General features: G+C 38.9%; 2 protein-coding genes across 2 annotated transcripts; both read left to right on the top strand.

Moving 5' to 3' along the window:
* Positions 1-33: 33 nt before the first annotated feature.
* e2f2 (E2F transcription factor 2) lies at positions 34-17,726 on the top strand. The gene is made up of 7 exons (XM_036593384.1): positions 34-120; positions 11,386-11,482; positions 11,988-12,207; positions 12,388-12,549; positions 13,624-13,738; positions 14,728-14,932; positions 16,278-17,726. Exons 1-7 carry the CDS (start codon positions 40-42, stop codon positions 16,541-16,543), a joined length of 1,146 nt encoding a protein of 381 aa, XP_036449277.1. The 5' UTR covers positions 34-39; the 3' UTR covers positions 16,544-17,726.
* Positions 17,727-21,980: 4,254 nt separating this feature from the next.
* Positions 21,981-24,958, top strand: LOC118824135 (bryoporin-like). The gene is made up of 5 exons (XM_036594102.1): positions 21,981-22,010; positions 22,778-22,827; positions 23,694-23,777; positions 24,017-24,156; positions 24,547-24,958. Exons 2-5 carry the CDS (start codon positions 22,807-22,809, stop codon positions 24,956-24,958), a joined length of 657 nt encoding a protein of 218 aa, XP_036449995.1. The 5' UTR covers positions 21,981-22,010; positions 22,778-22,806.
* Positions 24,959-27,971: the final 3,013 nt, after the last annotated feature.

Below are 27,971 nucleotides of genomic sequence, written 5' to 3'. Positions count from 1 at the left end.
ACTCATATAAAGGATTCTCACGTGAAGGTTAGGAGGAGAATGCTCGGAAATATTAACCCCTTACACTGTTACCGAGATAACTACTCTCACATCCACACGAAACAGTATGGGACAATAGAGGTAGGCGATATGGCAAATTTTTAATATCACAATAGTTTTCAAAAAGTTTCCACAATGTACGATATTTCACTGTATTTTTTTTTCTGATATTTGGTCAGTTGGAAAAGACAAAAGCCATATTTTAAAATATAAGATTACAAACTTTTCACACACATCCAGTTAAACAGGACTGATTATGCTGTTTGCTCTGTCTTACTGTAACTTTGATCTAGTAAATCTATACCTGCACATATAGATTGACATTTTGTACATCTTCTATCCATATCTTGTATAATCTGGAATATCTATATATCTATATTCTATCCCGTGTACCCTGCATTTCATTTATCTACCTTAGATTCACATATCGCATATATAGAAATGTGTACAACTGTACATATCACAGCCTTATACAAATATACTTCTATTTCATAACTTGTACGAAACTGTATATTGGAATGGTGCAATACTGGTGTATACAAATGTGTATATTGTGTATATGTGTATATATTTAGAGTCTAATGTGTGTGTGTATATATGTATTTTTTTTTCTTTTATATTTTTGTATATTTAAATATTACAAGGGGTTTCTGAGTTGGGAAGGATTTATTAAATACTTATATTCATGATACACTCAGAAAAGCTTACCTGTCCTGCTGGAAAGCCTGACGATTAGAACCATTAGAGTTACAGATTGACAGAGTGATTTACATTTAGGTTTCAGTCAGGAGAGAATCAGCAGGAGAGCCACACAGACAGCAGATCACCAAATGTCCGCCCGTCTAGAAAACCTGCAGATACAGCACCTCCGCGCAGAGCAGCTGATACAGAGTGTTCATACAAACCTCCTGTGTTTATTACTGAGTGCGTTCACATGCACTTAATAATCTGATAACTACAGAACATCAGATTTTGTCAGTAATCTAATCAACAAGTTTACATGCTCTTGAGCAATCGGCTAATGGGGACACTCCAGGTCGACATGAGTCAGACAGTAATCAGATTTATGCTTTGCAACCAGCCAATAAACTCACAGAAGAAGACGTAACGTAAAACTCAAACTTGATGCAGCCGCTTTTTAAAAAAATATTGCACCATTTACCTGAATATACGAACATACATCATCTAGAGGATGAAGAATATCGCTACTACTAAACCTCGTATCTCCATTTTTGTCCATTTTTGTTTTTTTAGTTTTTGACATAATTTGAAAATACCCAAAATGCGCCAAATTTACTCTCACTCTCATTGCTGATTTCTGCCTGTTGCTGTGTAGGTGTGTGTAAAGTGAGGATGATGATGATGATTGGTTGGTGGGGCGTTCCCCCCCTGAGTGACCCCCTGATGGTGGGCCTGCTGTCACACTTTAATGGTGCTTGCTGAATTTCACAGTTGGATCTGTTGCTCACCTCGACCACCCCCAAACGCATACCTCACCTTCACTGTCATAGCCCCCCTCAGAGGTGTGAGACAGGGCATTTTGTTCTGTTTTACTCCAAAACAGGCCTTTATTGCCCCTTTAACACCCTCTACCCCCAACACACACACACACGCACACAATCACTGCAGTCTTACATCCTCACTCTCCCTCAGCAACACACATATCAAAGACCCAGTCTGTCCCTCTCTCTTTCCTTTTCTTCCCCTCTCTGTCCCCCCTCTCTCTCGCCCTCCTTTTCTTCCTCTTTTTCTTTCTCTCTCCTTCGTTTCTTCCCTTCTCTCTCTCTCCCCTTCTTTTCTTCCTCTTCCTCTTTTTCTTTCTCTCTTCGTTTCTCGCTCTCTCTCTATTTTTCTTCCCTTCTCTCTTTCTCTTGCTCTCTTTCCTCCTCCCTCACTCTCTTTACTTTTCTTCCCCTCTCTCTTTCTCTCCATCTCTCTCTCTCTCTCTGATTCCTTTTCTTCCCTTCTCTCTCTCTTTCTCCCCTCCTTCCTTTTCTGCCTCTTTCTTTTTCTTTTGCTCTTCTTCTCTTTTTCTTCTCTTCTCTCTCTCGTTCTCTCTCCCCCCTCCCTCACTCTCTTTACTTTTCTTCTCCTCCCTCTTTCTCTATCCCTCTTCCCCTCACTCTCTCTCTGGTTCTCAGTAGTGCTGAATGCTCTTTCTCTGTATGAGTGTGTGTTAGTGTGGGGGGTTTTAAGGTGTGGTGGTGCAGGATTTCTGCGGTCAGGAGTGGAGTGTGTATTCTGGTCAATCCATCTGTGTGTGTGAACTGCTGATAGATTTAAAACAGTAACTACAAGCAGCTCCACTAACACTCAAATCAGGATTAACATCTACACAAAAGACTAAATAACTCACCCTGCCAGGCAGCTTCTTGTTCGAATGTTCCACCTTAAATGGTGCAGCAGTTACATTCTGGCGTCAGGCGTTATAATAACTGCTGCACCATTTGAGGTGGAGTAGTAACATTTAAATAGGAAGCTTGTAAAGTTGTGCCTCCATACTTTTGTGTGCTTTCATTAGTGATTTTGAGTAGAAGGACGTCTGGAGGACGAGGCAGCTGCTCATATCTGCTGCCTCGACAGCAGGCGAGTCTTTTAGTTCAGCAAAAAATCACTCTTCATAACATCTAACATATGCTGTGATTTTCTGTTCATAGTTTCCTCGAATAGTGTCATCTAAACTAGCGCAGTACAGGCTCCATCTTGTCCATCCTGCTTTACACTTCCTGCCTTCTGTCTGGATTTCACACCTCATTGGAGTCACATGACTGCAAATAACATATTAACCATTAGGCTAAATGAATAACTGACTCTAAATGTAGGTATTGTGATATAAACTGAGTCTGTTCTACAGTTTCTCATTAGGTTGAATGAATAACTGACTCTAAATGTAGGTATTGTGATATAAACTGAATCTGTTCTACAGTTTCTCATTAGGTTGAATGAATAACTGACTCTAAATGTAGGTATTGTGATATAAACTGAGTCTGTTCTACAGTTTCTCATTAGGTTGAATGAATAACTGGCTCTAAATGTAGGTATTGTGTTCTATAAAACATGTTTATTTTACCTTAAAGTAAGGCGTTAACAGAACAAAAATTGGTTTGTTAAGCTATTATTTGTTTTAATAGAATCTAAATGTTAAGGCAGCCAGGTTAATACCAGATTATCTTTAATAGACTGAAAGTGAAATTAGGGCTGGGCGATTAATCAAATTTTATTTTCAATTACAATTTTGGCTTCCAATGATTATGAAACCAAGATAATTGAGACAAAACAAATATTGTGCCACATTCTGTTTTACAATGATGCTCTCCTTTTGTCTTGAGGTATAAATAGAGATGCACTGATACCACTTTTTTCCTTCCGATCTTTAAGTACTGGCTGATACTCAGTACCGATACCAACTCTATCTAACCTAACTCACCTATAAGTCCTGATATTTATACAATTACATGTTACAATACTTTATTTTGGTAAAATCTATGTTCTGCGTCACAAATAACACACTCAGCTTGGGTAGATGGCATTTACTAGTTGGATTAAATTTATTAGATGCTTAAGAAAACATATTTTTGTTTATTTACTGTATCTATTTAGTATTTACTATTATATAATTAGTATTAAGAACCATGTTTAACAACTTAAGTAAATGTAAAATATCTTTATTGTGCAAAACAGTTAAAAACAGAACTTAAGTGCATAGAGATAAACCTGTGGTGTTTACACATTAGCACACAGCAGCTTCTCTGGCTCAAAAACAGAGCTGAACGTCGTTTGTTTCATACGAGCGTCTTGTTCACTCAAGCTGCATCTCTGAGCGTCAGTTCAGAAAATATCACTGTCATTTACGCTGTCAGTATCAGCGACTTTCAGTATTTTTTCTGGCTTGGTTGAAGCGACAGGCTGTGAGACCCCGCTGCTGAGTGATCCAGCTGACCGACACATGGGCAGACGCAGAGGCCCAGCTAGTGGGCTGCTGTGCTAAAGGCTAAATCAAGGCTAAAGGCTTTATTACACCGAGAGTCCGGCGGTTCCTTCTGCTCATACATTATATATATTTATTTTATTTATTGTCTTTTTTAGTTTTTTAAAGTTTAGTAAAGGGATGATGTTTCCAAATCAGTAATCCTATTAAATATTCATGAATTCAATATTGTCCAAAATAATCGTGATTATGATTTTTCCCATGATCGAGCAGCCCCAAGTAAAACACACTGTTTCTGTTGATCTGAAAGATTTCAGTGAGGTTTGCATGCAGGTCAGAGCTCTGATGTTTGCGGTTTATGGTTTGAATACGTGTTCTCTTCTGCAGCATTATGAAATAAAGTCTTTCCTGCCATTTAGAAACAGGCTGCGGTGCTTCAGCCAGTTTCGCTCCTTTTTTCTCGGCTTTGATGGCAATTTGCTCATAGTTTTGTCACACTGCTTACTCATCGCTCTGCAGTTTAGCTGTGAGGAAACACCACACGTTTCCTCTCAGATACACAGCTCAGGACTGTGTGCCTTTTCAAAAGTCAAAGACTCCCTTCATTTATTTCTTTTCCAGTCAAATCAGCCTTTAAATGCAAGTAATTGATCTTTCCTTTTTATTGCATATTTGTCACAGTGAATGCTTTTAGATATTCAAAAGAATTTAACCCTCCTGTTATCTTTGGGGTCAGTTTGACACCCATTCAGTGTTTAACAACTCTAAATAAATGATTGACATCATTTTTTGCTTCCTATTTAATGACTTTTCCATTTTTAATGGGGACAACTGGGTAAACATGATGATGTTTTCAGTGTCCTATACACCTTTTGTACACATTATCAGTGTTTTTGGGGTCAGTGTGACCCCAGGCTGTTTTAGCTGTAAAAACATAAGGAATATCAACATTTTACACACGTTTGTTTTTGTTATTTTGGATAATATTAAGGTCAATATAACATGCAATTTCATATTCTTCAAAAAACCTGACATCACCACAATTATAACGTACCTAACCTAACATAACCACGCCTGTAACACACCTAACCTAACCCCACCTGTAACACACCTAACCTAACCACACCTGTAATATACATAGCCTAACATAACCACACCTGTAACATACCTAGCCTAACATAAGCCCACCTGTAACATTCCCAACCTAACATAAACACACCTGTAAGATATCTAACCTAACATAAACACATCTAACATAAACACACCTGTAACACACCTAACCTAACATAACCACACCTGTAGCACATCTAACCTAACATAAACACACCTGTAACACATCTAACATAACCACACCTGTAACACACCTAACCTAACATAACCACACCTGTAACACACCTAACATAACCACACCTGTAACACACCTAACATAAACACACCTGTAACACACCTAACATAACCACACCTGTAACACACCTAACATAAACACACCTGTAACACACCTAACATAAACACACCTGTAACACACCTAACCTAACATAACCACACCTGTAACAAACCTAACCCAACATAATCACCCCTTGTAACACACCTAACCTAATATAACTACACCTGTAGCACACTTAACATAACCACACTTGTAACATATCCAATCTAATGTAACCACACCTGTAACACACCTTTAATACCCACATATGTAACATACCTACCTAACCACACCTGTAACACACCTAACCTAACATAACCACACCTGTAATACACCTAACCTAAACCACCTTACACACTACCTAACATAACCACACCTGTAATACACCTAACCTAACATAACCACACCTGTAACATACCTAACCTACTATGACCACTCCTGTAACATACCTAATCTAACAAAACCTCACTTGTAACACACCTAACCTAACATAACCACACTGTAGTAGCGCAAGAACCACTGATGGTTCACACCACATGGGCGGTTTGCCGGAGGTTTAAATTGCTGAGATCAAATTGACCCCAAGTATAAAAGTTGTTAGTAAATTTGAGGATGACAGGTGGTTTAGTATGAGACAAAGAGGACCTTATTAAACACAAAACACATTTTTTAAATTATTACTTCATTTATTTAGCAGCAAAGTTATCTAACATGCGAGTCACCCTTGGGAAAAAGTAATTGCCCCCTTAGTTAGTCAAGCAACAAATTAAGCAAATGAAACTGATAATGAGATTCAGCTGACTGAACACAGCCAGACGTAAAGGCAGCCGGCTGTGACGAACGTAAAGCTCCCACATCCTGACATTTAACTTTCGAATGGTAGCATTTTTACTGGCACACTAGGCCACTATCCAAAAAATCCAGAAGAGATCACAATAGAAATAAATCAGTCTGGCAAAAAAGGTTACAGAGACATTCCTAAGGTTCTACAAACTTAAAAACATGGCACTTCAGTAAAAGCAATGGCTCTGTTATTCTGTGTAGAACCATTTCATGTTTAAATGGTTCTTTGCATGATGAAATGTTCTTCAGATTGATGGAGAAGGTGTTGTATATGGGTCTGCGTTAGAACCTATAGTGGCACATAGAAAACCTATAACTACAATTACATTTATTCAGTGCTTTACAAACTGCACTGCATTAAATCTAATTAAACAGGCCTAATTATGCTCACTTTGTATTGAAACGTGTACTTTGTCAGTGTTCAAGTACTGACGATATCCTCAATATGCTCAAAAAAGTGTATTGTGACATAATTTATCACAATAACAATAAAGTATTGTCCTACTGCCCACCCCTGCCGTTATCTACAGAAGCGTGTTCTCGTTACAAGATCAGGCCCGGCCAAGACGCGGATGGGATGGGCACGGTTGAGTAAAGTTTGATTTGGAAAGTGATGACAGATCTGTGACTCGGCTCTTACCAAACATCTTCACTTCTCGTTTCCCACAGAGGCACCAAACAGTCAGAAAACAGCTTCACTGTGGTAGCATTCCAAGAATCGGGCCAGGCCGAGTTACCACACTCACTACTTCCCTTAAACCCTGTTAAAGCCAAAAGCACAAAATTAAATATACCAATTTCCACCTGACCCCAAATATAGGCTCACATCTGCTTCTTCAGCCTTAACACTGGAGCTACTGTTGCTTATAAGTACCCTACAGATTAGCATTGTGCTGACAGAAAGGCTGTACGCATCAGACGTGCCTCAAACTGCTTGATATATCGATAAAAACTGGAATAGTTCAGGACTCAGGATATTTGCTGCTAGTCTTTAGCTATGCTAATGTACTTTAGTCTATGTTTATGGATAACAGTGAGTCATACAGTGTCAGAAACTACATAATCAAGACTGTTAGAGATACTGAACAGCTCCACACAGTTTGAAGAGAGTGTGGGATGATTTAGCCCTGCAGTTAGCACCATGCTAACTTTTTGGGTACAAGCTTCCATTACTTGTTAGCTACATTAGCCTTCATTAGACTTCAGACACCAAACGTGTCTCAGCTGATTGACTACATTTTGGGCTGAAAGGGGGAAAACCGGCAGAGTTAGTTTTTTTTGCAGAGCTATCGCTTTAAGATGGCCAACTCAAGGTCTTATATGAGGACCAGTTTACATCTGTTCCTTTTGAGTGAAAGAGAGAGAGAGAAAGAGAGAGAGAGAGTAGATTAGAGCTTCAGAAACAGAAACCTCTCTGGGCTCTTCCCTCTCCCACCTGCTCTGAGTGCAGATGTTAGTGACAGGTGGATTAGCTCATTTGCTTTCGGGATAATACCAGCCTTCTTCTACTCATTCACACACACACACACACACACACACACACACACACATACAGTTATATGTAATAATATGTCTATAAGCACTTATTTACCCCTGTATATTTACATATATATGTAAATTTATACATATGTATATATATTTGCATAACTGCTGTCAGAAGAAAAGATCTCTTCTCATCCATAATGAGAACTTTACAGGAGAAGGATGTAAATCAGTGGAACCAGTTTTTTCCCTAAGTACTTTAGGGTTATCTGTTTTTGTTTGTCATGAAATTTTATATATATATATATATATATATATATATATATATATTGTATTTCTTTACTTGCATTTATTTGAGAATATATATGTGGAGAATAGATATGTGGTGATTTTAATATCACTGTGCAGAAGTTTTCAGCACCTAAACACATTTTAGGTTTAAACTCATTTATTCTGGCAATGTTTTTGGTTAAAAATGTTGTTTTAACTTTAGTGTTCAGGCTGCCTTACAAATCAGAGTTCATCGAATTTCGAGTAGCAAGTTAATGAAACAAGAACCTGTGTTTTACGCTCTATCAGCTGTAGTTCAAATAACTCAAAATTAAACCCCCCAACTTTTTCCCCAAAATTACTTGATGTCTTCTGAGCGGCTTAACATAATGAAGTTTAGATTAGATAAAACAGGCACTGGATGATAACTACAGGACTACTGGAACTACTGGACCTATTAACCTAGAGAAGTTTATAAATGGATAAAAACAGTGAAATAGTACATTGAAGGTACAGCAGAATGACAGTAACTCTTTAAAGGTGAGGACATGAGGAATGGGTTCATCTATAATAAAACAAGCCTTGTTTTATAGTATAAAGCTGCTGGTAAGTTTCATTGGACGGCTGTAATCCTGAGTTCACAATGATACTGATACAGCCGTGTACAGTAGTGGTATGTCCCGTTCCATGGTCTAGAGCACGTATTCTTCCTCTAGTTAAACGTGTTTGTGTGTGGGTGAGTTTTTTTTAGCTGATAAAGAGATGCGACTGTTTGCGGGGGATGATCTCAGGTTTAGGCCTGTTAACTCAGCGGTTCTATAACAGGCCTAGAGAACCTTCTTTGGGTTTCCTCCTATGTCAAGTACTAATAATACATATATAGAGCACCTCATTTTGCTATGCTGCTAACATGTAATTATGTAAATTACATTAAAGGAGAACTCCACTAGTTTTTCAAAAGTTCAGCAGAGTTAAATGGTGAAGATGGAAACAGAGTCGTTCAGAGTGGTCTGGTGTGAAATGCTCTGTTCTAGAGAAACTTACCAACTCAGAACTGTTCACAGTGGTGGTGATAGGAACCAGACAATCCTCCTCTAAAAGTTCCCTCACAGAAAGTTATTATATGAAATGGTTATGAATTCACTGCCTGAGGTCTGATGATAGTTTTGAGAAGATTTTGGCCTTAAAATCCATTCATGGTGGAGGGATACATGCAGTGTGTTTTGAGGCAAGTTATTATTTCAGATTTTCCACAAATTTTCCTTCATTAACATTCCATATAAAACTCAGAAGACACATTTGGTTCACTGGTGGTTTTGGATAGTAAATAAAAATGTCTGTAAAGACATCAGAACCATTTCACACCAAACACTTGGAATCACTCTGTTTACATCTTAGTGAGTGAATTATGCAGGATTTTTAAGAATTGGGGGAGTTCCCCTTTAACGTTTGACTTCTGTTCTGTGCGGTCAGTCAAGTCTGCTGTTTGAAAGATTTTGTTTGCTTCAGTGTCAAAATGAGAAAAACAGCTAAACTCTCCTTTAATTTCAAACCGTAACGAATCAGAAATAATTCATAGGAAATTACAGAATTATATTTTGTATTCCTTCCGCCCAGTGATAGCTGGGAAAGGCTCCGGCACCCCACCACGACCTAGAGGGATGAGCGGTTTAGATGTGTGTGTGTGTGTGTATTTTGTATTTTTTTCTCAATGGTCCAGTTCCAATGAATGTGACCTCGCCTGAGTGTCTTCAGCTTTGTTAGCTTTGAGCTGCTGTTGTAAATAAGCAGACGGGCTAATCCAGCCGTCTCCGGGTCTGTTTTAATATGAAAGAGCTGAAGTGTTAGAGATGAGGAGCGAGCGGGCTTAATGGCAGTTTGTAAAGGTTGCTTCGTGAAGGCTCTTGTTGTATTGAAGTGTCGTTGTTGTATTGAGCCCTTTTAGGAAAGGCTGGATGTTCTAAATGAAAGGAGACGACTTAAGAATCCACTTTCATTCGAGTATGCGTTATCCGAACCCACCAACGCCCCCACCCCCGGGCAAAGAATGCTGGAACCAGGCTAGCCGCCACAGCACGTACACTGCAGGCCCAAAATCTGAAAGCAATACAGGCTTTATAAACATAAACTTCATACCTTATATAAGATTTTTGCTCCAGTCATTTTAACTCCTGCAGCCCTTCATTTAGGCCCAATATTTAAATTTGGTTATGCTAAGTCTTGAGCTACACTCTTACAAATGGTTCTCCAAGAGTTCTGTATAGCACCATTTCAAGCTTATATGGTTCTCTGCATGATAAATTCATTCTTCAGATTGATGGAGAATGTGTTGTTTACAAAAAGTGTACAGCTCAGCTCTCCTGCTCTGTGAGAGTGACACCTGATGGCGTCTGCTGGTATTACATGTAATGTTTAATGTTGGTGTAATCGGTTTTGTTAGCTGTAACTTTGTCCCTCTAGCATTAGTTTTGCAGCTATTTGCCGAATGTGATGCTGAAAGCCAACATGAATTTTTAAAATATGAATATTTTTAGTGTTTTCATTTGGTTTTAAGAGCTGGGAGTTCAAGGTTGTTGTATTATTGCTGCATCAGTGCTGTTATTGTTATTAGACCCCCCAGCCTTCCCACCCCGTTAATTTCTTAATTTGGTTCTTATGCAGGCTGTAATACAGACATATGCAAAGACTTTGGCACCCCTGGTGAAATTATGCATTAGGGGGATTTTCTGAGTGTAAATAAGTTACACATCCTCTACAAAGATACACTACTGCACATTTAATGCACAGTTACTGTTTATTTGCTGAATTTGACACATCAGAGAAAAAATAAAACATAAAATGTGGCCTGTGCAAAAGTTATGGCACATTTTGTGTTGTGTTTTCTTTTTTCCAAGATGTTCAATTTAAATAAATATAAATAAATCTAAGTAAATAAATATAAATTGTGCATCAAAATGATAATAATAATAACTTTTTATTTATATAGCACTCAAAGTGCTTCACAGACAGGGGATAAAACAAGAAATTATAAGTATTCGTTTAGAATCGTATAAGAAAATGACACAGATCAAATAAAAGATAAATACCACGAAAATTAGCAGAAAAATGAAAATGCAATATTTATGTCTCCTGTATTGTTCTATAACATTCCCAGACTTTGGTATAGCAATATTTCTGCCAATAAAGCAGCTTCTACTGAGCTGAACTGAATTGGCTGTTCATTAAATTAATCATTGCTGATCTCTCTCTCTCTCTCTCTCTCTCTCTCTCTCTCTCTTTCTCTCTCTGTCTCTCTCTGTCTCTCTCTCTCTCTCTCTCTTTTTCTCTTTCTCTCTTTCTCTGTCTCTCTCTGTCTCTCTCTCTCTCTCTCTCTCTCTCTCTCTCTCTCTCTCTCTCTCAGGCTAAGCGGAGGTTGGATTTGGAGGATCCTCTGTATCTGCAGGGATTCAGAACACCCAAAAGCAAAGCCAACACAGCCAGACTCTCCAGCCCAAACAGTGAGAGAGATTTCTAGAACGTGTTAGAGACATCCTCCAACTGACTTATTATAGAATGTTGAAACAAGTCTGTTAGCAACACCCCGATAGTCATGTGTAACATCATAGCAACCACCTGGGATACCATAGAAACCGCATAGCAACACCCTAGCAGCAACCTGGGATACCATAGAAATTACATAGCAACACCCTAGCAACCACCTGGGATACCATAGAAATCACATAGCAACACCCTAGCAACCATCTGGGACACCATAGAAACCGCATAGCAACACCCTAGCATCAACCTGGGATACCAAAGAAATCACATAGCAACACCCTAGCATCCATCTGTGATACCATAGAAACCACCTAACATCTTAGCAGGCTAAAGCTGCACAGTCACTTTGCATTTTCTTGAGAAAATGCACTTTTCTAGATTATATTGATCTGTATCAGTAAAAACAGAATATCAGTGAAAAAAGCTGAACCCTCATTGTTTTCTTCAACTTCTCTTCTCCATCAGCGCCGAAATCTCCGGGTGAGCGGACGCGGTACGACACCTCCCTCGGCCTGCTGACCAAAAAGTTTGTGGGTTTGCTGAGCGAGTCGGCCGATGGCGTTCTGGACCTGAACTGGGCCACCGAGGTCCTGGAGGTCCAGAAGAGGCGAATCTACGACATCACCAACGTGCTGGAGGGGGTCAAACTCATCCGCAAAAAATCCAAAAACAACATCCAGTGGCTGTAAGCGCGCAGTCTGTTTCTTAAAATGGCTAATAAACAGATGATTTTGATAAAACACATCCCTACAACCATGCGTGTGTCAAGAATTTAACCGTTTTCTTAGATAACTGTGTGCCATACAGTGTTATAAAGCAATCTGTCTTTTCTTCAGTATTTTTATTGTTTTATATTGTGTGTCAGGGTGAGTGGCGTGTTTGAGGGCTCACCGGCCGGTTCGGAGCGGACGAGTGCTCTACGGAGAGAACTGGCCGAGTTGGAGAGGAAAGAGAAAGTTTTGGACGAGCTCATCCAGTCCAGCAACAGTCAGCTCCGAGAACTCACCGAAAACAAGGACAACCAGAGATATCCTTACATCTTTTTATTAGATACTGAAATAGCACCTTGTGAATGAACCACATGCCTCATGAACAGCAAACAAATCAACCAGCAGAACCAGCCTTGAGCACCACTCTGAGCAGCTCTGAGCTTCATTATTGGAGCGAGACGAAGGCGAAAAGATTCTTTCGCACCGTTCACTGGTACTAATGTAAGGTTCACAGTCCATGTGCGGTAAAAGAAAAACATATGAATTTTGATCTGATTATGCCATCTTATTCTGCTCATTAAGGTGGCATTGCTACGAATCTGATCTGTATCAGATCTAGAACCACATATGAAAGTGGCTCAGAACTGATTTGAAAAGATCAGGTTTGTGTGTCCACACTGAAAACATCTGATCTGTTCACATTAAGGTTAAAAAATCAGACTTTTGCCTCTTCAGTCTGGTAATGTGAACAGAGCCTTAGGCTCAAGTGCGGCTGCTCCAGAGCGTCCTGCTCTTTTTGTCAGTGCTTTTCTGTGGAGATATAATCTATGTCAGCAATATGTGACCTTGGAGTTCATTCATTAGAAAAGATAAAATATAATGGAAATCTCACATGAAAATCTCATGCATATTGGCCACTTTAACAGAAACACCATATAGATGTACTATAGGTTTACAGTTACAGACTATAGCTCTCTGAGTATTTTGTACACCCTGTTTATACAGACATTATATACATTATGGCTGAATGTAATTGTTTTTATATCACAATTTGACAGAGTGCAATTTTCTGATCACAAGAGTTTTTATTGTAGCCTACATTGTCAACAGTGCTGTCTTAAAAAGTTTAAAATGGGGAAATTTACCCGATCAACACGCAGTTCACAAACTACCTGACCAATCAGAGTCAACCAAACTCCCATGTGCTGTGACATCACAACCACAGCTCATTGGCAGTCAATTAAATATTTTCCCCAAATTATTCAGCACTAATTAGAAGCTTAACACGAAAAAGCTCATAGAATGTTTCACCGAGGTGGAAATAAATAAAATTCCAGTTTAACTGAGTGGATATATGTGCTGTGATGCTGTTTATCCTTAACTCCTCCCACGTTTGGCTATGTGACATATCAGGACATTCGCTCTATAGCGAGTCTGCAGGACCAGACAGTCATTGCTGTCAAAGCTCCTTCGGGGACCAAACTAGAGCTGCCAGAAGCAACTGAGGTAAGTGACACAATCACAGCCAATCAGACTCTGTCTTTATTCACTGTCCCAGATTCTCCTATTATTACCTGTCCTAACTCAGAGCCAATCACATTCTCCCTTTATTCACTGTCCTAGCTCAGTGCCAATCACATTCTCCCTTTATTCACTGTCCTAGCTCAGTGCCAATCAGATTCTCTCTTTATTCACACTTAAAACTCAGAGCCAATCAAAATCTTTCTTTATACACCATCCTAGCTCAGATCCAATCAGATTCTCTCTTAATTCACTGTCCTAGCTCAGAGCCAATCAGATTCTCTCTTAATTCTCTGTCCTAGCTCAGAGCCAATCAGATTCTCTCTTAATTCACTGTCCTAGCTCAGAGCCAGTCAGATTCTCTCTTAATTCACTGTCCTAGCTCAGAGCCAATCAGATTCTCTCTTTAAACACTGTGCTGGCTCAGAGCCAATCAGATTCTGTCTTCAATCACTGTCCCAGATTCTCTTATTATTCCCCGTCCTAACTCAGAGCCAATGAGAATCTTTCTTTATACAATGTCCTAGCTCAGAGCCCGTGAGATTCTCTCTTAATTCACTGTCCTAGCTCAGTAATCAGATTCTCTCTTTATTGACACTTAAATCTCAGAGCCCATCGGAATCTTTCTTTATACACCAATCAGATTCTCTCTGAATTCATGCTCATAGATCAGGGACAACTAGATCCCTTTTTCTTCAGGTCTTCAGCCAATGACCCAATGAATTCTTTGTGATTTTTAAATAAAAGGAAACATTTCAATGAATTATTATTATTATTATTATTATTATTTTTTTTTTTCTTTAGACAGAAACTTAATCGAGTAGCTTTGGTTTTTTCTTAAAGCATGTGTTTTATTTACAGCAGAGAAATAACTATTGTATGTTTGCTATTTTGTAATGTATGTATGATTTTTCATGCATTTTTATATACAAACTCCTGATTAACCTGATTACCCTTATTTGTCGCCCCGTCAGCATGGCACTATGCAGATTTACCTGAAGAGCAGGAACGGAGCTATTGAGGTGTACCTGTGTCCAGAGGAGGGTCTGGAAGACTTCAGCCCGGTGAAGGCTGCCAGAAAGGACTTTACTAATGGGGTCACACATACGACCCACAGCAACACTCCACATCACACCCCCAACACACCGTACACCCCTAAACAGCAGCACGGCACTGAAGGTGAGACCGACGGCCACTAACTGTAAATAGAGGAGTTTGCAAGATCTAATTAGAATTATTTTATTGGGGCATTCACTAATTTATGATTTTTTGCTGCCAAAATGGGCCAATGCTAGCATACATGCTAACAATGTTAGCATGAACTGTCAACCAAACAAACATTACCCGTGCAAAGTCTTTACATGGTGATAATCACAAAAATAGACCAAACAGACCAACTAAATCAAACCCTAATAAACTTTACAGTAAAATGTTAACCAAGCAGGTCATGAAAGGACAGAACAACATAACAGTGCAAACATGCTAACGTTACAACCAACATCCAGTAATTATAATCATACTTACAAGATGAAAGTTCATTACTTTTTTGTGACTTATCAAATGCAATAACTGACCATCCTACTTTATTACATACACACGTTCATACAGTAGGTCTGCTTAGTTTATTTTAGGTACATACTTTAATACTGTCTCTATTCACTATATTATATTATACAACAGTTAGTTCCGGCCATGCAAGCTGATTGGTTGAGAGGCGTTCTAACCCGGCTGTTATTTCACAAACACCGAATCACTCTGCTGAGACACCGACTTTGCAAGCAACGACTTTGACAGCTGTTGGAGACGCTCAAGCCGTTTGAACATTTTTACTTCTTACTTTGTGCACAAACAGAAAATGGATACCGTTAAGATGACATTTGACCAACAGCCGATTTGGTCAGACTCTGAAGATGAGACGACACTAAATTCCCAAACTGTCATCACCACTGAGCAGCTTTTCAGTCGGCAGCTGTGACAGAAGAACACCTAAACAACCTGGAATCAGCCAGAAATGAACCCAATACCATTCGTCAAACAGAATGGGCTGTGAAATGCTTTACAGACTGGCCGGAACAAAACAACATTAATATTGATCCAGCAAAAAAAGACAACACTGAGCTAAACTTGATATTGTGGCAGATTTATGGCTCAGTCCGTACTTCAAAAGGCAGGGCTTACGGCAGACTGTGCAGCGAGTGAGCGGAGCTCATTACTCTGACGCAGCAACAAGCTGCTTGTTAAGGAACTATAATTTGGCAGAAGGAACTGCTAAAAGTAAAACATTAAATGACACGTTTACAGCCCAATTTATTTATTTCTTACTTTATTTATTTAACCGTTGTATAAAAGCAATAGAACACTCGAGGTTGTGTGTTATCGTGAACAATATCACGGCTGTCACAGCTGTGATGTTATTTAACGATAACACACTTCCTCACTTTTAATCAGTAAACAAATACAATGTTGCTAATCAAACAAATGAATCATCTAATGAAATGAACACTGTGTTGTTTCTCCTCCGTAGCCATTCACGCTAAAGCCCAGCCCTCGACAGACGGCAGCAGCACTGGCGCCACCCTGCTGGATGTGGAGGGAATTTTGGGTCTCCCTCCCAGCCTCCTCCAAATTACTGAAGATCAGCTGCCCGGCACGGCCTTCACCCCTGACCCCTCATTTGTCAGTTTCTCACCCCCCCTCAACCACGACGACTACCTCTGGGGGCTGGATGACGGAGAGGGTGTTTCGGACTTTTTCGACACCTACGATCTGGGAGATCTGTTGAAAAGTTGAGCCAAAGGACCCGATGGAGTTGTCCTTCCCTGAATTTGTGTGAACGGCAGCTGAAAATACCCCACTTGAAAATGTAATATATTCAAAATATATTCAAATGATGGAATACATTGACAGTATGTTGGAACATGTTCCATTTTCCCTATGGAACGAACTGGATGGGCATCTTTTTAATCTTTTTGAATCACTTCTGGATTCTGGACAGCAAGTGAAGACCCAAAATGTCTCACGTTAGCTTTTCAGCTTTTAGATTTCCAGATTCAAACCCTGAAATAGTCCATGAAATACTCTGAACTCAGAATTGATATCAGTTCTGAAGCTCAAACATGATTGGTTTAGCTTATTTTAGTATTTAGCTTTTAGATACAAGGTTAAAATCTTGACACAGCAGATGAAATTCTCTTATCTCAGGGCTGATCTCGATCCTATAGCTGAAACATGATTAGATTGACTGGACAGGAGCCTCAAGATTCAGTTCCAGAATTGTGTCCAAGTTCTTTGTAGCATGTTTTTTCAGGTTTAAACCTTGAAAAAGTGATGAGAATACTCTGAACTCAGGATTGATATCAGTTCTGAAACTCAAACATGATTAGTTCTAAGGGTTCTGAGCAGAAACCTCTAGAATCAGATCCAGAATTGAGCAATATTTTAGCATTTAGCCTGTAGATTCAAGGCTACAATCTTGAAATAGCAGATGAAATTCTCTTATCTCCAGACTAATCTCGATCCTGTAGCTCATACATGATTTTTTTTACGTTTCAGGTTTAAACCCTGAAATAGTCAATGAAATACTCTGAACTCAGGATTGATATCAGTTCTGAAGCTTTGAGGTTTCTGGGCAGGAACCTCCAGAATCAAATCCAGAATTTAGCTTATTTTAAGCTATATTGAAATAGCAGGTGAAATTTTCATATCTTAGGACTGATCCGATCCTGAACCTCAAATATGATATTTGACAGGACGGGAGCCTCTAGATTCAGATCTAGAAGTTTCTTTTAGCATGTTTTTTTAAACCCTGAAATAGTGAGCAAAATACTCCAATCTCAGGCTTTAACTTGATCCTGAAGCTCAAACATGATCAGTTTTGAGGGATTCAGGGAGGTTGGGTTGGAACATCTAGAATCAAACCCAAAATTTAGCTACTTTTAGCTTTTAGATACCAGGTTTAAATCCAGTGAAATGATCTCAGGGTTCAGTCTTAAACTCAAACACATGTAGTTTGAGGGTGTAGTAGGGCTGGGCCTGAAATTCTAGAATCAGTTCCAGAATTATATCCAACTGTGCTGGTGCCGAATATACTGGACTTAAGAGCTCTATAGAAGCTACCCAGTATTGTTCACCAAAAGGGAAGGGGACAGTGTCAGCTCATTAGACTGCTGTCTAAGAGCGCCATCCATAGGCGAGTAAGAAAAAAATAACTTAATTAAATGATGAACTTGAGAGCACCCTCTAGAGGCACTCTAGATAGATTTAATACACTATAAAGCCATTGTTTTTTTGACATAGCCATATCAGTTAGCTAGTTAGTTAGCTAGACATATATAGGGTTGTAATAGGTATTTTGAAGCAAAAATATTTTTGTATTTTGTAATGTATTTTTTTTCAGTCGCAGCCAATACTGACTGAAAATGTTTTGTGAACTGAACTGCCAACGAACGTCGAGATTTAAAGAAAGATTTGAATCAAACTCAGGAATTTTTGACGTCTTCCAAAGCTGAACATTGTATACTGTGATGTTTGTTTCTTGTAATGAATAGTGTTTGCCAGTAGAGGGCAGGAGTAGACCAGTATCGCTTGGTTTGACCTGAAATATTCAGTGCTTATATGAAAAATCCATCAAAGGCAGTTTTTAAATTCTGAAACCTGAACATGGATCTAACACCACTTGCACAATACACGGCATCTGTGGTGCCACTCATACAATATGCACATTTACACGTGGAAAGAAATGATTTCTTGGCAAGTTTATAATTTTTTAGTAAAATTACTATAAAAGTTTGTTTTACTAGATAAAATTACCCATGTAAAAATAAAAAAGTAAAACATACTGTTCAGTTAGATTGTTTAACTAGAAATAAGTGTAATATTATTCCAACACTCAAAAAAAGACAAATATTAGATATATTGACTAGATTTAAGATGGTTTAACTTGTCAAGAGATCATTTTTTGCAGTCTATAATATCAGGTGCTTGAGAATTCCAGATTTAGCCTCAATCTAGAGAGATTAAGTCTGGCTCTGGGACTTCAGCTGTTATTTCTTCTACCTCTCAAGCCTTATCTTCCTCAGTGTAATAAGTTAATGCCTTTTAAATCTGCTCCAAAGCTCTGCATATCAGTTAAGTGGTTCCATCCAAAGAGAACTACATTACCGTTCACATGCACAGCTGCGTATGTAAGGATATAAACAATCTGGCAGCTAAGATTTCAATTTTAAGTGATATTTTCCTAAACCTTTTAGCAAATTGTAAAATTGTATGACTATTTTTGTAGAAGAAATGTAAGTTAATCCAAACTTAATGTTACAAAGTGATTTGTTGGTCATCTTTCATCTTTTAAGTGAACTTAAAAAAGTGAAGAGGTTTGATTTATTGTTTATTTTTATAGCTGATTCAAGGGTGAATGTACGTGATGCGGCTCTGAACATTAATTTAAAGCCACGGTCTGCTTTCCCGCACTCAGATTTGGCTTTGTTGTGTGTTTAAAGCGATAGTTTAGCTTTAAATCAAATTCCCACAGTTTTTCCCATCCTTACCCCAAATGTAGTCGATCAGCAGAGACATGTTTGGTGTCTAAAGTTTGCTTCCTTAGTTTTAGCACTGGAGCTACGAGGCTAATGTAGCTAACAAGTAATGGAAGCATATACCTCACCAGTTAGCATGGTGCTAACTCAGCTGTGCTAACTCAGCTATGCTAAAGTACTTTAGTCCATGTTTATAGATAACAGTGAGTCATACAATGTCAGAAACCACATAATCAAGACTTCATGCTAATTGGTTGCTTGTTAGCTACATTAGCCTCGTAGCTCCAGCGCTAAAACTAAAGAACTTCAGACAACAAACACGTCTCGGCTGATCACCTTGATTTCTCTACACTCAACACTTAAAACTGTACAAAATTCCTTTTCTGTTTTTAAGTATGAAACTGAATAAATCTGTATTATTCATCTGTAGAATTCTGAGGTAAAACATTAGCAGAGAATTCAGTCTAAGTGTGAACAGGCTTGGCTGTGATCTAAAGCTTTATTTAAAGACTGACTTGTTCTCTGTGCAGGTGATGAAAGTTTAGATCAGTTTTTTTTTTGTCCAGGGTTTTTCTCATTTACTGTCCCATGTGTGGACGCACGTCCTGTCCTAACAAACTTGAAAATGGAGTGGGTTTAAGTGTAAAAGTGTGTGTGGTTGGTTTAGGAGGGAATGGGTTTCAGTTTTTTAGCGAATTTCAGTTTCTAGTTGAATTTTAAATGTAGTTTTTTTTGGTAATAAGCATTATATATTTTGTCAATTGTACAGAATGGCTTTGTATTTATAATGATTATTTGACCGAAATAATTGTATTAGTGTAAACATGTAAATGAGCTTCTGTAAAACAGGCAGCACTTAATGTTCTCCAATGTTATGGTGTTTTGTTTTTCTTTCTTTTTTTTTTTTAATGAATAAAACCCGGGTGTGATGATTACTTGTTTTAGCTTTTGCATTCTTGGTTAGAATGGTTCTTGATCTCTTAAACCAGAATTCCTCCACGCCAAACTCCTCAAACCATGTCTTTGTGGAGCTGCTTTGTGCACAGGGTCTCAGTCCTGCTGGAACAGGAAAGGCTCTTCCCCAAACTGCTGACACAAAGCTGGAAGCATATAATGGTGTAAAATGTCCTTGTGTGCTGTAGCATTAACATACACACTGGAACTAAGGGGCCCAAACCCTGAAAAACCCCCCGCCCATTATCCCTCCTCCACCAAATTTTACCGTTGGTAATATGTATTCCAGTAGGTGGCGTTCTCCTGGCATCTACCAAACCCAGATTCATCCATCAGACTGCCAGACAGAGTAGCGTGATTCATCACTCCAGAGAACACTGCTCCAGAGTCCAGTGTTGGTGTGCTTTACACCACTCCAGCCGACGCTTGGCATTGCACATAGTGATGTTAGGCTTGTGCGCAGCTGCTCAGACATGGAAACCCATTTCATGAAGCTCATGACGCAGTTCTTGTGCTGATGTTGCTTCAAGAAGCAGTTTGGAACTCAGTAGTGAGTGATGCAGTAGAGGATATGAGATTTTTATTTGCTGTGCACTTTAGCACTTGGCAGCCCTGTAAGTTTGTGTGGTCTACCGCTTCGTAGATGAGCTGTTGTTGCTCCGAGATGCTTCCATTTCACAAACAACACTTACAGTTGGCTGGGGCAGATCTAGCAAGGCAGAAATTTGACACAACTGACTTGTAGCAGAGGTGGCATCCTGTGACAGTGTCACATTTAAAGTCACTGAGCTCTTCAGTATGACCCATTCTATTGCCAGTGTTCGTCTATGGAGACTGCAAGACTATGTGCTTGATTTTATACACGTGTTAAAAAACCTGGCCAAACACTCGATTAAATACTTTCTCATCGGGTCATGTATAAAAACACAGTAAGCATCAAAAGTGGATATATGTATCTGTATATGTATCACTTCATCTGCAAATGTATTCATAGATAAACATTTTTCAGCTGTCATGTTTTCAGATAAACCTTTTATCTGTTTGCTGTCGGCGCCACCAAGACAGGAATATTGACAGGCTGGGACTCTCGGTGACAGTGATTGTAACAGTCAACTATGTCAAACTATTTTCCACATGAAGGAGGAAACTCGATGCAACAAGTTGTGTAGCAGTTGTGAATCAGTTCTTGCACTTATTGCTTTTAAAGAGGCAACCTTTTCTCCAAAGTCCTCTGGAGCAACTAACAAGTGCAGGATTATTTTGATGCACCAGGATTTAACAGTAGTGTTGAAAGCAGGAAGTTAAACCAGGTAAAAGAATGCTCAGAATTTTTTTTAAAGTAAACCAACAAGGCTTTGCGTAGACAGAGCAGAGTCTGAGGCTTAATTCACAGAGATGTTTGCCGACTTACTGGAGCGAGCTGTGGAGCTGTGGAGGGAAATCCCAGGCTATAGAAAAAAGATCTCTTTGACTCAGAATGCAATTAGATTTAGAAGAGCTGGAATTCTAGTTTACTGCACACAATGGAAAGAAGAGAGGTTTCATCTCAACCTCCTCTACGTTTGTTGTGTTTGTGTACTTTCTACTTTTTATGCACACTGTAATGATGACAAAATAACAAAATCTATCTGCAATCTTGTTTTTTTTCATCCACACTCCACGAAGTCCCTCCCCCCTACACTAAGATTGGCTAATAGTATATAGTCTCAATATTCTGAGTTTCATTTCTAACATTCGTCCTCGAAAAGAGCTGAGCACCAACACTGAGCCAGGTAAGTATTTTTCTAACCTTATCACAAAACTATTAGAAGGAAACAATATTCCCAGATGAGATGAGAATAAAAAAAGATCAACGTGGTCGTGTGCATGACTCAGGATAAAAAATGCTTTAAGGCTGGAAAATGGTTCAAAAGAGAAATTATAGATCGGTAAAAGGATAGAAAAAGATCTGATTTGAGCTTTTAATTTCATTTTGTTAAAGGGGAATTACAATTTTTTCACAATCAAACTGCATAATGAAATAATTAAGACATAGGCAAAGTCGTTCAGAGTGATTTGGTGTGTAATTCTCCATTCTAGAGAAACTGAGTCAGAATTGTTCCCAGTAGTGGTGATAGGAACCAGACGTCCACCTCTAAAATCTCCCTCACAGAAAGTTATTACATGAAATGGTTATAAATGCACTGCCTGATGTTTGAGACACTGTTTTACGATAATTTGAGAAGATTTTGGCCTTATAATCTATTCATAGTGGAGGGATACATAATATACAGGGTGTTGTGGGGCAAAATAGTCCCCAAAGAAAACTTATTATTTCAGATTTATGAGTATTTTCCATCATCAACATTCCATATAAACCTCAGAAGACACGTGTAGGTTCACTGGTGGTTTTGGATAGTAAATAAAATGTCTATATTAGTGTTGTAGTCATGGTGACCCCTGGTTCCTATCACCACCACTGTAAAGAAATCTGAGTCTCTAAATGTTATAAACAGTATCTAAAAAAAATAACTAGTCATCTTTTTACATTTTTCTATAGGATTACCAGCCAACTGAAGCACAACCGTAATGGCCGAACTGTACAACAGGGTAAGCCTTAGCTTTTAATATTAGTTGTCTGATTCAGCTTATGAGTTTCAAAATACATTCCCAGAATGACTTCCCAATCTGTTAATCATCCCATCTTGGCGGTGGCCAAAAGCACACAGATAAAACACTTTATCCGAAAACATGGTAGCTGAAGAATTTACAGCTACTCTTTTGTTAGCAGGTGAGGTGAAGCACAGCGAGATATCCCCTTGTGAAGCTCACCGTGTCTTTATGCATGACCATGAGAAAATATTTAATGGAACGTGTGGACAGGTTTACTGGTTTGTGTATTTATTCTGGGAGTCTTTGATAAACACAAGGCAGAAGTTGACATCTTGTTCGCCAGCTTCTTTTTCGAATTTTCCATCCCACCTGAAACAGTGCAGCAATACCTAAATACGCCAGACTGTAACTGCTGCACCATGAAAGGGGCACTGTAAAAAAAATGTTGTTTAACTTAAAAAAGTTAGTCGTCGGGCTACCTTCAACTTTTGGGTTAATTGAATTTGGAATAGAATGTTAACAGAACAAGAATTTGTGTTTTATGCCCTATCAGCTTACTGTTTGAAGTTCAACTTATTCAAAATTTTAAGGCAGCCCGGACACAAACTTTTTAAAGTAAAACCCCAGATTCACAATGTTGGACAGAAAATTCTATAGTCCACACAGATTCCAGTTGATGTCATTTAGGTCATTTAGGCCAAAAGGCAAATTAAAATCGCAGTTTTGAATTAGATTTTTCATTTTGAGCCCACAGTGCATGCATAAGTGGGAAATTTAAATGTGACCATTCAAATGCACGGCACTTTTACATAATATGATTTCATTTTTCTTTTGATACTAATGTCTTTTCATGACTTTTCCAGAATGCTTCCCACCTTCCATCCAGCGACTGGTGGGAGGGGCACCAGGACCCCTCGCAACACAGCAGGAGAGGTGGCGTAGAAAATGTGTGTGTATATCCTTAATATATACACACACATATATTTCACAGCATCAACTATTTTGACTGCACTGGTCTTTGGTTTAAATGTTTAAACTGTGCAGGAGCTTTTTGTTTGCACTGTACTGCTTAATTTTAAACAGGACCTCTTACTGAATGTTGCGCAAAAGAGGGCACTCAATCAGAACAGTACTCATTTAAATATTATATATATTTAAATTTAATGGGTTTTTTTCTGGCTCACAGCAAGCAACGGATAGTCTAAGAGCTGGCCAGTCTCTGACAGGTACCTCTGTTGAGCAAATATCCCAGAGTATGAAAACATGGAGAAATGTCACCATTCAAATCACCAATTACAGCACAACTTACACCTTATCAAATCCAAGGCAAGTACAAAGAGTATTTGGGGCCTCATTCTGATTATTGATCAATCAGAAATATAAGTCAGTGTAATGAATACATAATGACGCATCATCTTGAAATATTGGCCTTATTCATCAAAGTTGTGTATACAGATAAATCTGATCGCTAAATAAGCGCTTGTAAATTTCACAGAGAGTTTTGTTATTCATCATTTTCATCTTTGCCGTATCTGTTTGATCAAACTCACGTCTGGAGGGAGTGTGTGTAAACTTGAGCATAACAGACAATTTAATCAGTTGGTCTGCTTTGCTGTGGTGAAAACCTGAAGCCACACCGGCCCTTTGCTGATAGGACTGGACATCCCTGGTTTAATGCAACAAATGTGCCTTGTTATCTGTCTTTCTGTGTATTAGGATCCACACCACCCAGGGATACTGTTTCCATCCTCCACAGCCTACGATTGAAAAAAACACCAGTGAAGCCTGCTGCTTCTCCAAAACCGCACATGTAGCTCGTGGAGCTATTGGAGTCATGACGTACCAAATCCTCACAGATGATAGACACTGTGTTGCTGAACTGGCCATCATGTTCTCTGTGCCTTATGACAACAACTTGTTTAGAAACTGGTTTGCTCTGGGCATTTATAAAACGCCCATATCATGTGATTATAATCTGTTCTATCAGATGTATTATACCAACGGTCCTTTCACCAGAGCCAAAGGTACAGGAAATTCCATAGAATATCATGGAAAACGTGTTTATGTGAAAGGAACAATGTCTGCTTTTGGGCAGTCAATAATGAAAGTTGAATTTAGGGATCGTTAGTCTTGCTGCCATTTACGACTCCATTCCTAGAGCGGGGATCTCATGTTTGGGCGGTCTGTCCTTTTCTAGTGGTCTGCAGGGCTGGAGTAATACAGCTAGAGACAAAACAAAACCTGGAAAAAAAGCCTTTATCTTAACATAATCATGACAATCAATATGAAACAAACTAATGCTAGTTAACTAACTTAGTGATTCGTGTGTATTTATGCTGCATTGGTAAACCCAATACGCACAATATGCACATCACTTTAGGAGCGGTCTTCTGATTTAGCCCCTAAATTGCTACAATTATAAGTTTGAGTGTAATATTTACAGTTTGTGTGTATATTCATGTGTTTATGTGTTTGTTTATGTTAGCAAACAGTAGGCTGACCCTAAGAATATGGTGGACCTATGTCTGTAAAGGCAGACACGACATCAGAAATGGAAGGAGAAGAACACAGATAGAAGGCAGAGCAGATGGCTTGTCTCCTCCTGTTTGATTTGTGATTTTGTTTACCTGCGGGTGCTCATGGTTAATATCATAGGGACAAAGGGAATATGTAGGTTTTTGGCTTGTCTTCTATTAGTCTAGTGAAATACTATGATTGGGAAGAGTATTTGGTTTTACTTTGTATTTTTTCTTTGGCATCATCACTACAGGCTTCTCCATCACTGGCGTAGATAACCTTATTCTACTTGTATGTGAACGTCTTTATGTATTAATAAAGAAGCATATGATAACACTAATTGTCATTGTTTGCCTGGTGGTCTTTGATTCCTGCATGTTGCATTAAGAAGTTACTGCAGTCAAGATGAAGATATGCTTGCAGGACATGCACTTGCTGAATTAGGACGTGCTCACTGCAGAACTTCATGCACGTGCATTATGAAGACTGGCTCATTCAAAGTGAAAACTCTGAACCCTAGACACTCCCACACCCACAGAGTTACGCAGACTGCTTTTTCATCAGTCCAACAGGACTTTTCATTATCAAGCTAAATGCTAACTATTCACCATTAGCAAGCAAACGAGCAAGATATAGTGTCTGGATTTAAAAGGTTTACCAACATAGTGTTTCCAAATGACCAATGAGCCACTTTTAACCACTGAAAAAAAGCATTTTAGTCAGCATGAAATCCATGCTTGTCCAAGCTACAGGGAGATTCACTCGAAAGAGGCCCCGAATATTCACTTGTAACCCCCGTTAAGATGAAGCAATCTGAACCAAAAATACACTACATATCTTGACGTATGTGTAATCAATTGCATTGCATGCGATGCCGGAAGTGTTCTCCATTTTCTGCCAGACACATAAAGGGGTACAGGGGTATGCACCCGGAAGCTGCAAACAGAGGTTAAACATCGCAACGGCTGTCCAGCGCCTATCTCATCACTCCGATGCAGGGGCATCCTGGCTTGTTTGAAGCTCCATATACTGAGGAGCACATTGCATGTTGTTTCGTTCAGATTGCTTTGAGAGAGAGAGTTATTACAGAATATTTGGGGCCTCTTTCAAGTAAATCTCCCTGTAGTTTATCCAGGTTAGTGCTGACCTAGAGCTGGATTATCTGGCTTGAGGCGCCAGAATGTATCTGCTGCACTATTTACTGCGGAACGGAAAATTCGAGTGAGAAGCTGCCGAATAGGCCAGTTTCGGCCTCATCTGTCTTGATAACCCAGCGGCACACGGACCACAGAGTATGAAGGCAGCCGTGATAAATTAGTTAAGGTTAGCTAACTTTAGCTGAAGCTCAATGCTTACCTGTTCAGGAGAAAATTAGCCAACTCGGCATCCATCCTAAAATCTTTCTGGGCTCTAAACTTTCTCATTCCTTCAAATGCATCACGAATATTTACTCTCCTGTTACTGCGTCTCTGGTCATAGAGCTTTTTAGAAGTATGCAGAGGTTTTATTTAGTGCAGGTCGAGTTCATTCGATTGCTTCCAAGGCTGCAGCATTAGATTAGATTAGATACACATCTGGAAAACCAGGGCGTCAAAATGGTGTTGGGAAATGGGCAGTGGGTGGGGTCGCAGGCCAAAACACAAACAGACTGTCCACTCTGGAACAGAAATAGCGCTGTTGTTGGAGAAGCCAGTATTTCAACTTAGCATGTTTCCTTAAGCTCTGACGACACATCTTGGTCATTTTATGATTTAGTACGGTAAATATATTACATATTGCTCCTTTAATACACACGGAATTAACACTAGCTGTTATTTATGTCTATTCATCGAGTTTACAACAATCTCATCAAAATGATGGCTTATATTTGTTACTAAGAGAGTTACTAAGAGATGTGCCTGATAACATCAAAGGTTTCAGCCCACAGACGCTGAAGAGTTTTCAACAAAAGTTCAACTTGCTACTCTTTTGAAAAATGGTTCTTCAAGGGTTCTTTAGAAAAGAAAATGGTTCTATATAGAACCATGAACACTCGTTGAAATGGTTCTTCAGATAGATGGAGAATGGGCTGTAGGTGGTTCTGTATAGCATCAAAAAGGGTTTTTCTATTCTAACAGGCTTGATAATGTAACACTAGAGGAAACCTTTTGGTGCTATATAGAACCCTTTTTAAAATGGTTCTATATAGAACCGTATACAGCACATTCTCCATCAATCTGAAGAACCCTTTTGCTATGCAAAGAACCCTTGAATCATGCAGAGGATTCTTTGAGTGTTCACGGTTCTATATAAAACCATTTACTTTACTAAAGAAACCTTGAAGAACCATCATTTTTCGAGTGTAAGGTAGTCTTTGCTTTGAATGTCAAAAAGGACTTTCATAGAAATGTATATCTTTAAATACTGGACTTTAAAATGGTTAAGCTAACATCCCCCACATGAAATCACAATGTATTGTTTATTCATTTGTTTTATTGTAAAGCTAATGTTTCTTTGAACAAACAAATGCTTACTGCTCAGATAAATAGCTTTACATATAATTTCCCCACATGCTTAAAATGTCTCTACAGCACTATATATGTTCCTCTTCCCCGTGAATTGGGCTGGAACCCTTTAAAATTGGG

This window comes from Colossoma macropomum, unplaced genomic scaffold, assembly GCF_904425465.1.
Source record: "Colossoma macropomum unplaced genomic scaffold, Colossoma_macropomum, whole genome shotgun sequence".
NCBI lineage: Eukaryota > Metazoa > Chordata > Actinopteri > Characiformes > Serrasalmidae > Colossoma > Colossoma macropomum.
This window is presented reverse-complemented; position numbering and strand designations above follow the sequence as displayed.

Bases quoted from the DNA above. Each gene is read 5' to 3' on its own strand.
- e2f2 (XM_036593384.1), top strand. From the start codon at position 40: ATGCTCGGAAATATTAACCCCTTACACTGTTACCGAGATAACTACTCT. The intron at 121-11,385 runs GTAGGCGATATG...TCTCTCTCTCAG, and splicing joins AACAGTATGGGACAATAGAG to GCTAAGCGGAGGTTGGATTT. The intron at 13,739-14,727 runs GTAAGTGACACA...TCGCCCCGTCAG, and splicing joins AGCTGCCAGAAGCAACTGAG to CATGGCACTATGCAGATTTA.
- LOC118824135 (XM_036594102.1), top strand. From the start codon at position 22,807: ATGGCCGAACTGTACAACAGG. The intron at 23,778-24,016 runs GTGTGTGTATAT...TCTGGCTCACAG, and splicing joins GGAGAGGTGGCGTAGAAAAT to CAAGCAACGGATAGTCTAAG. The intron at 24,157-24,546 runs GCAAGTACAAAG...TCTGTGTATTAG, and splicing joins TACACCTTATCAAATCCAAG to GATCCACACCACCCAGGGAT.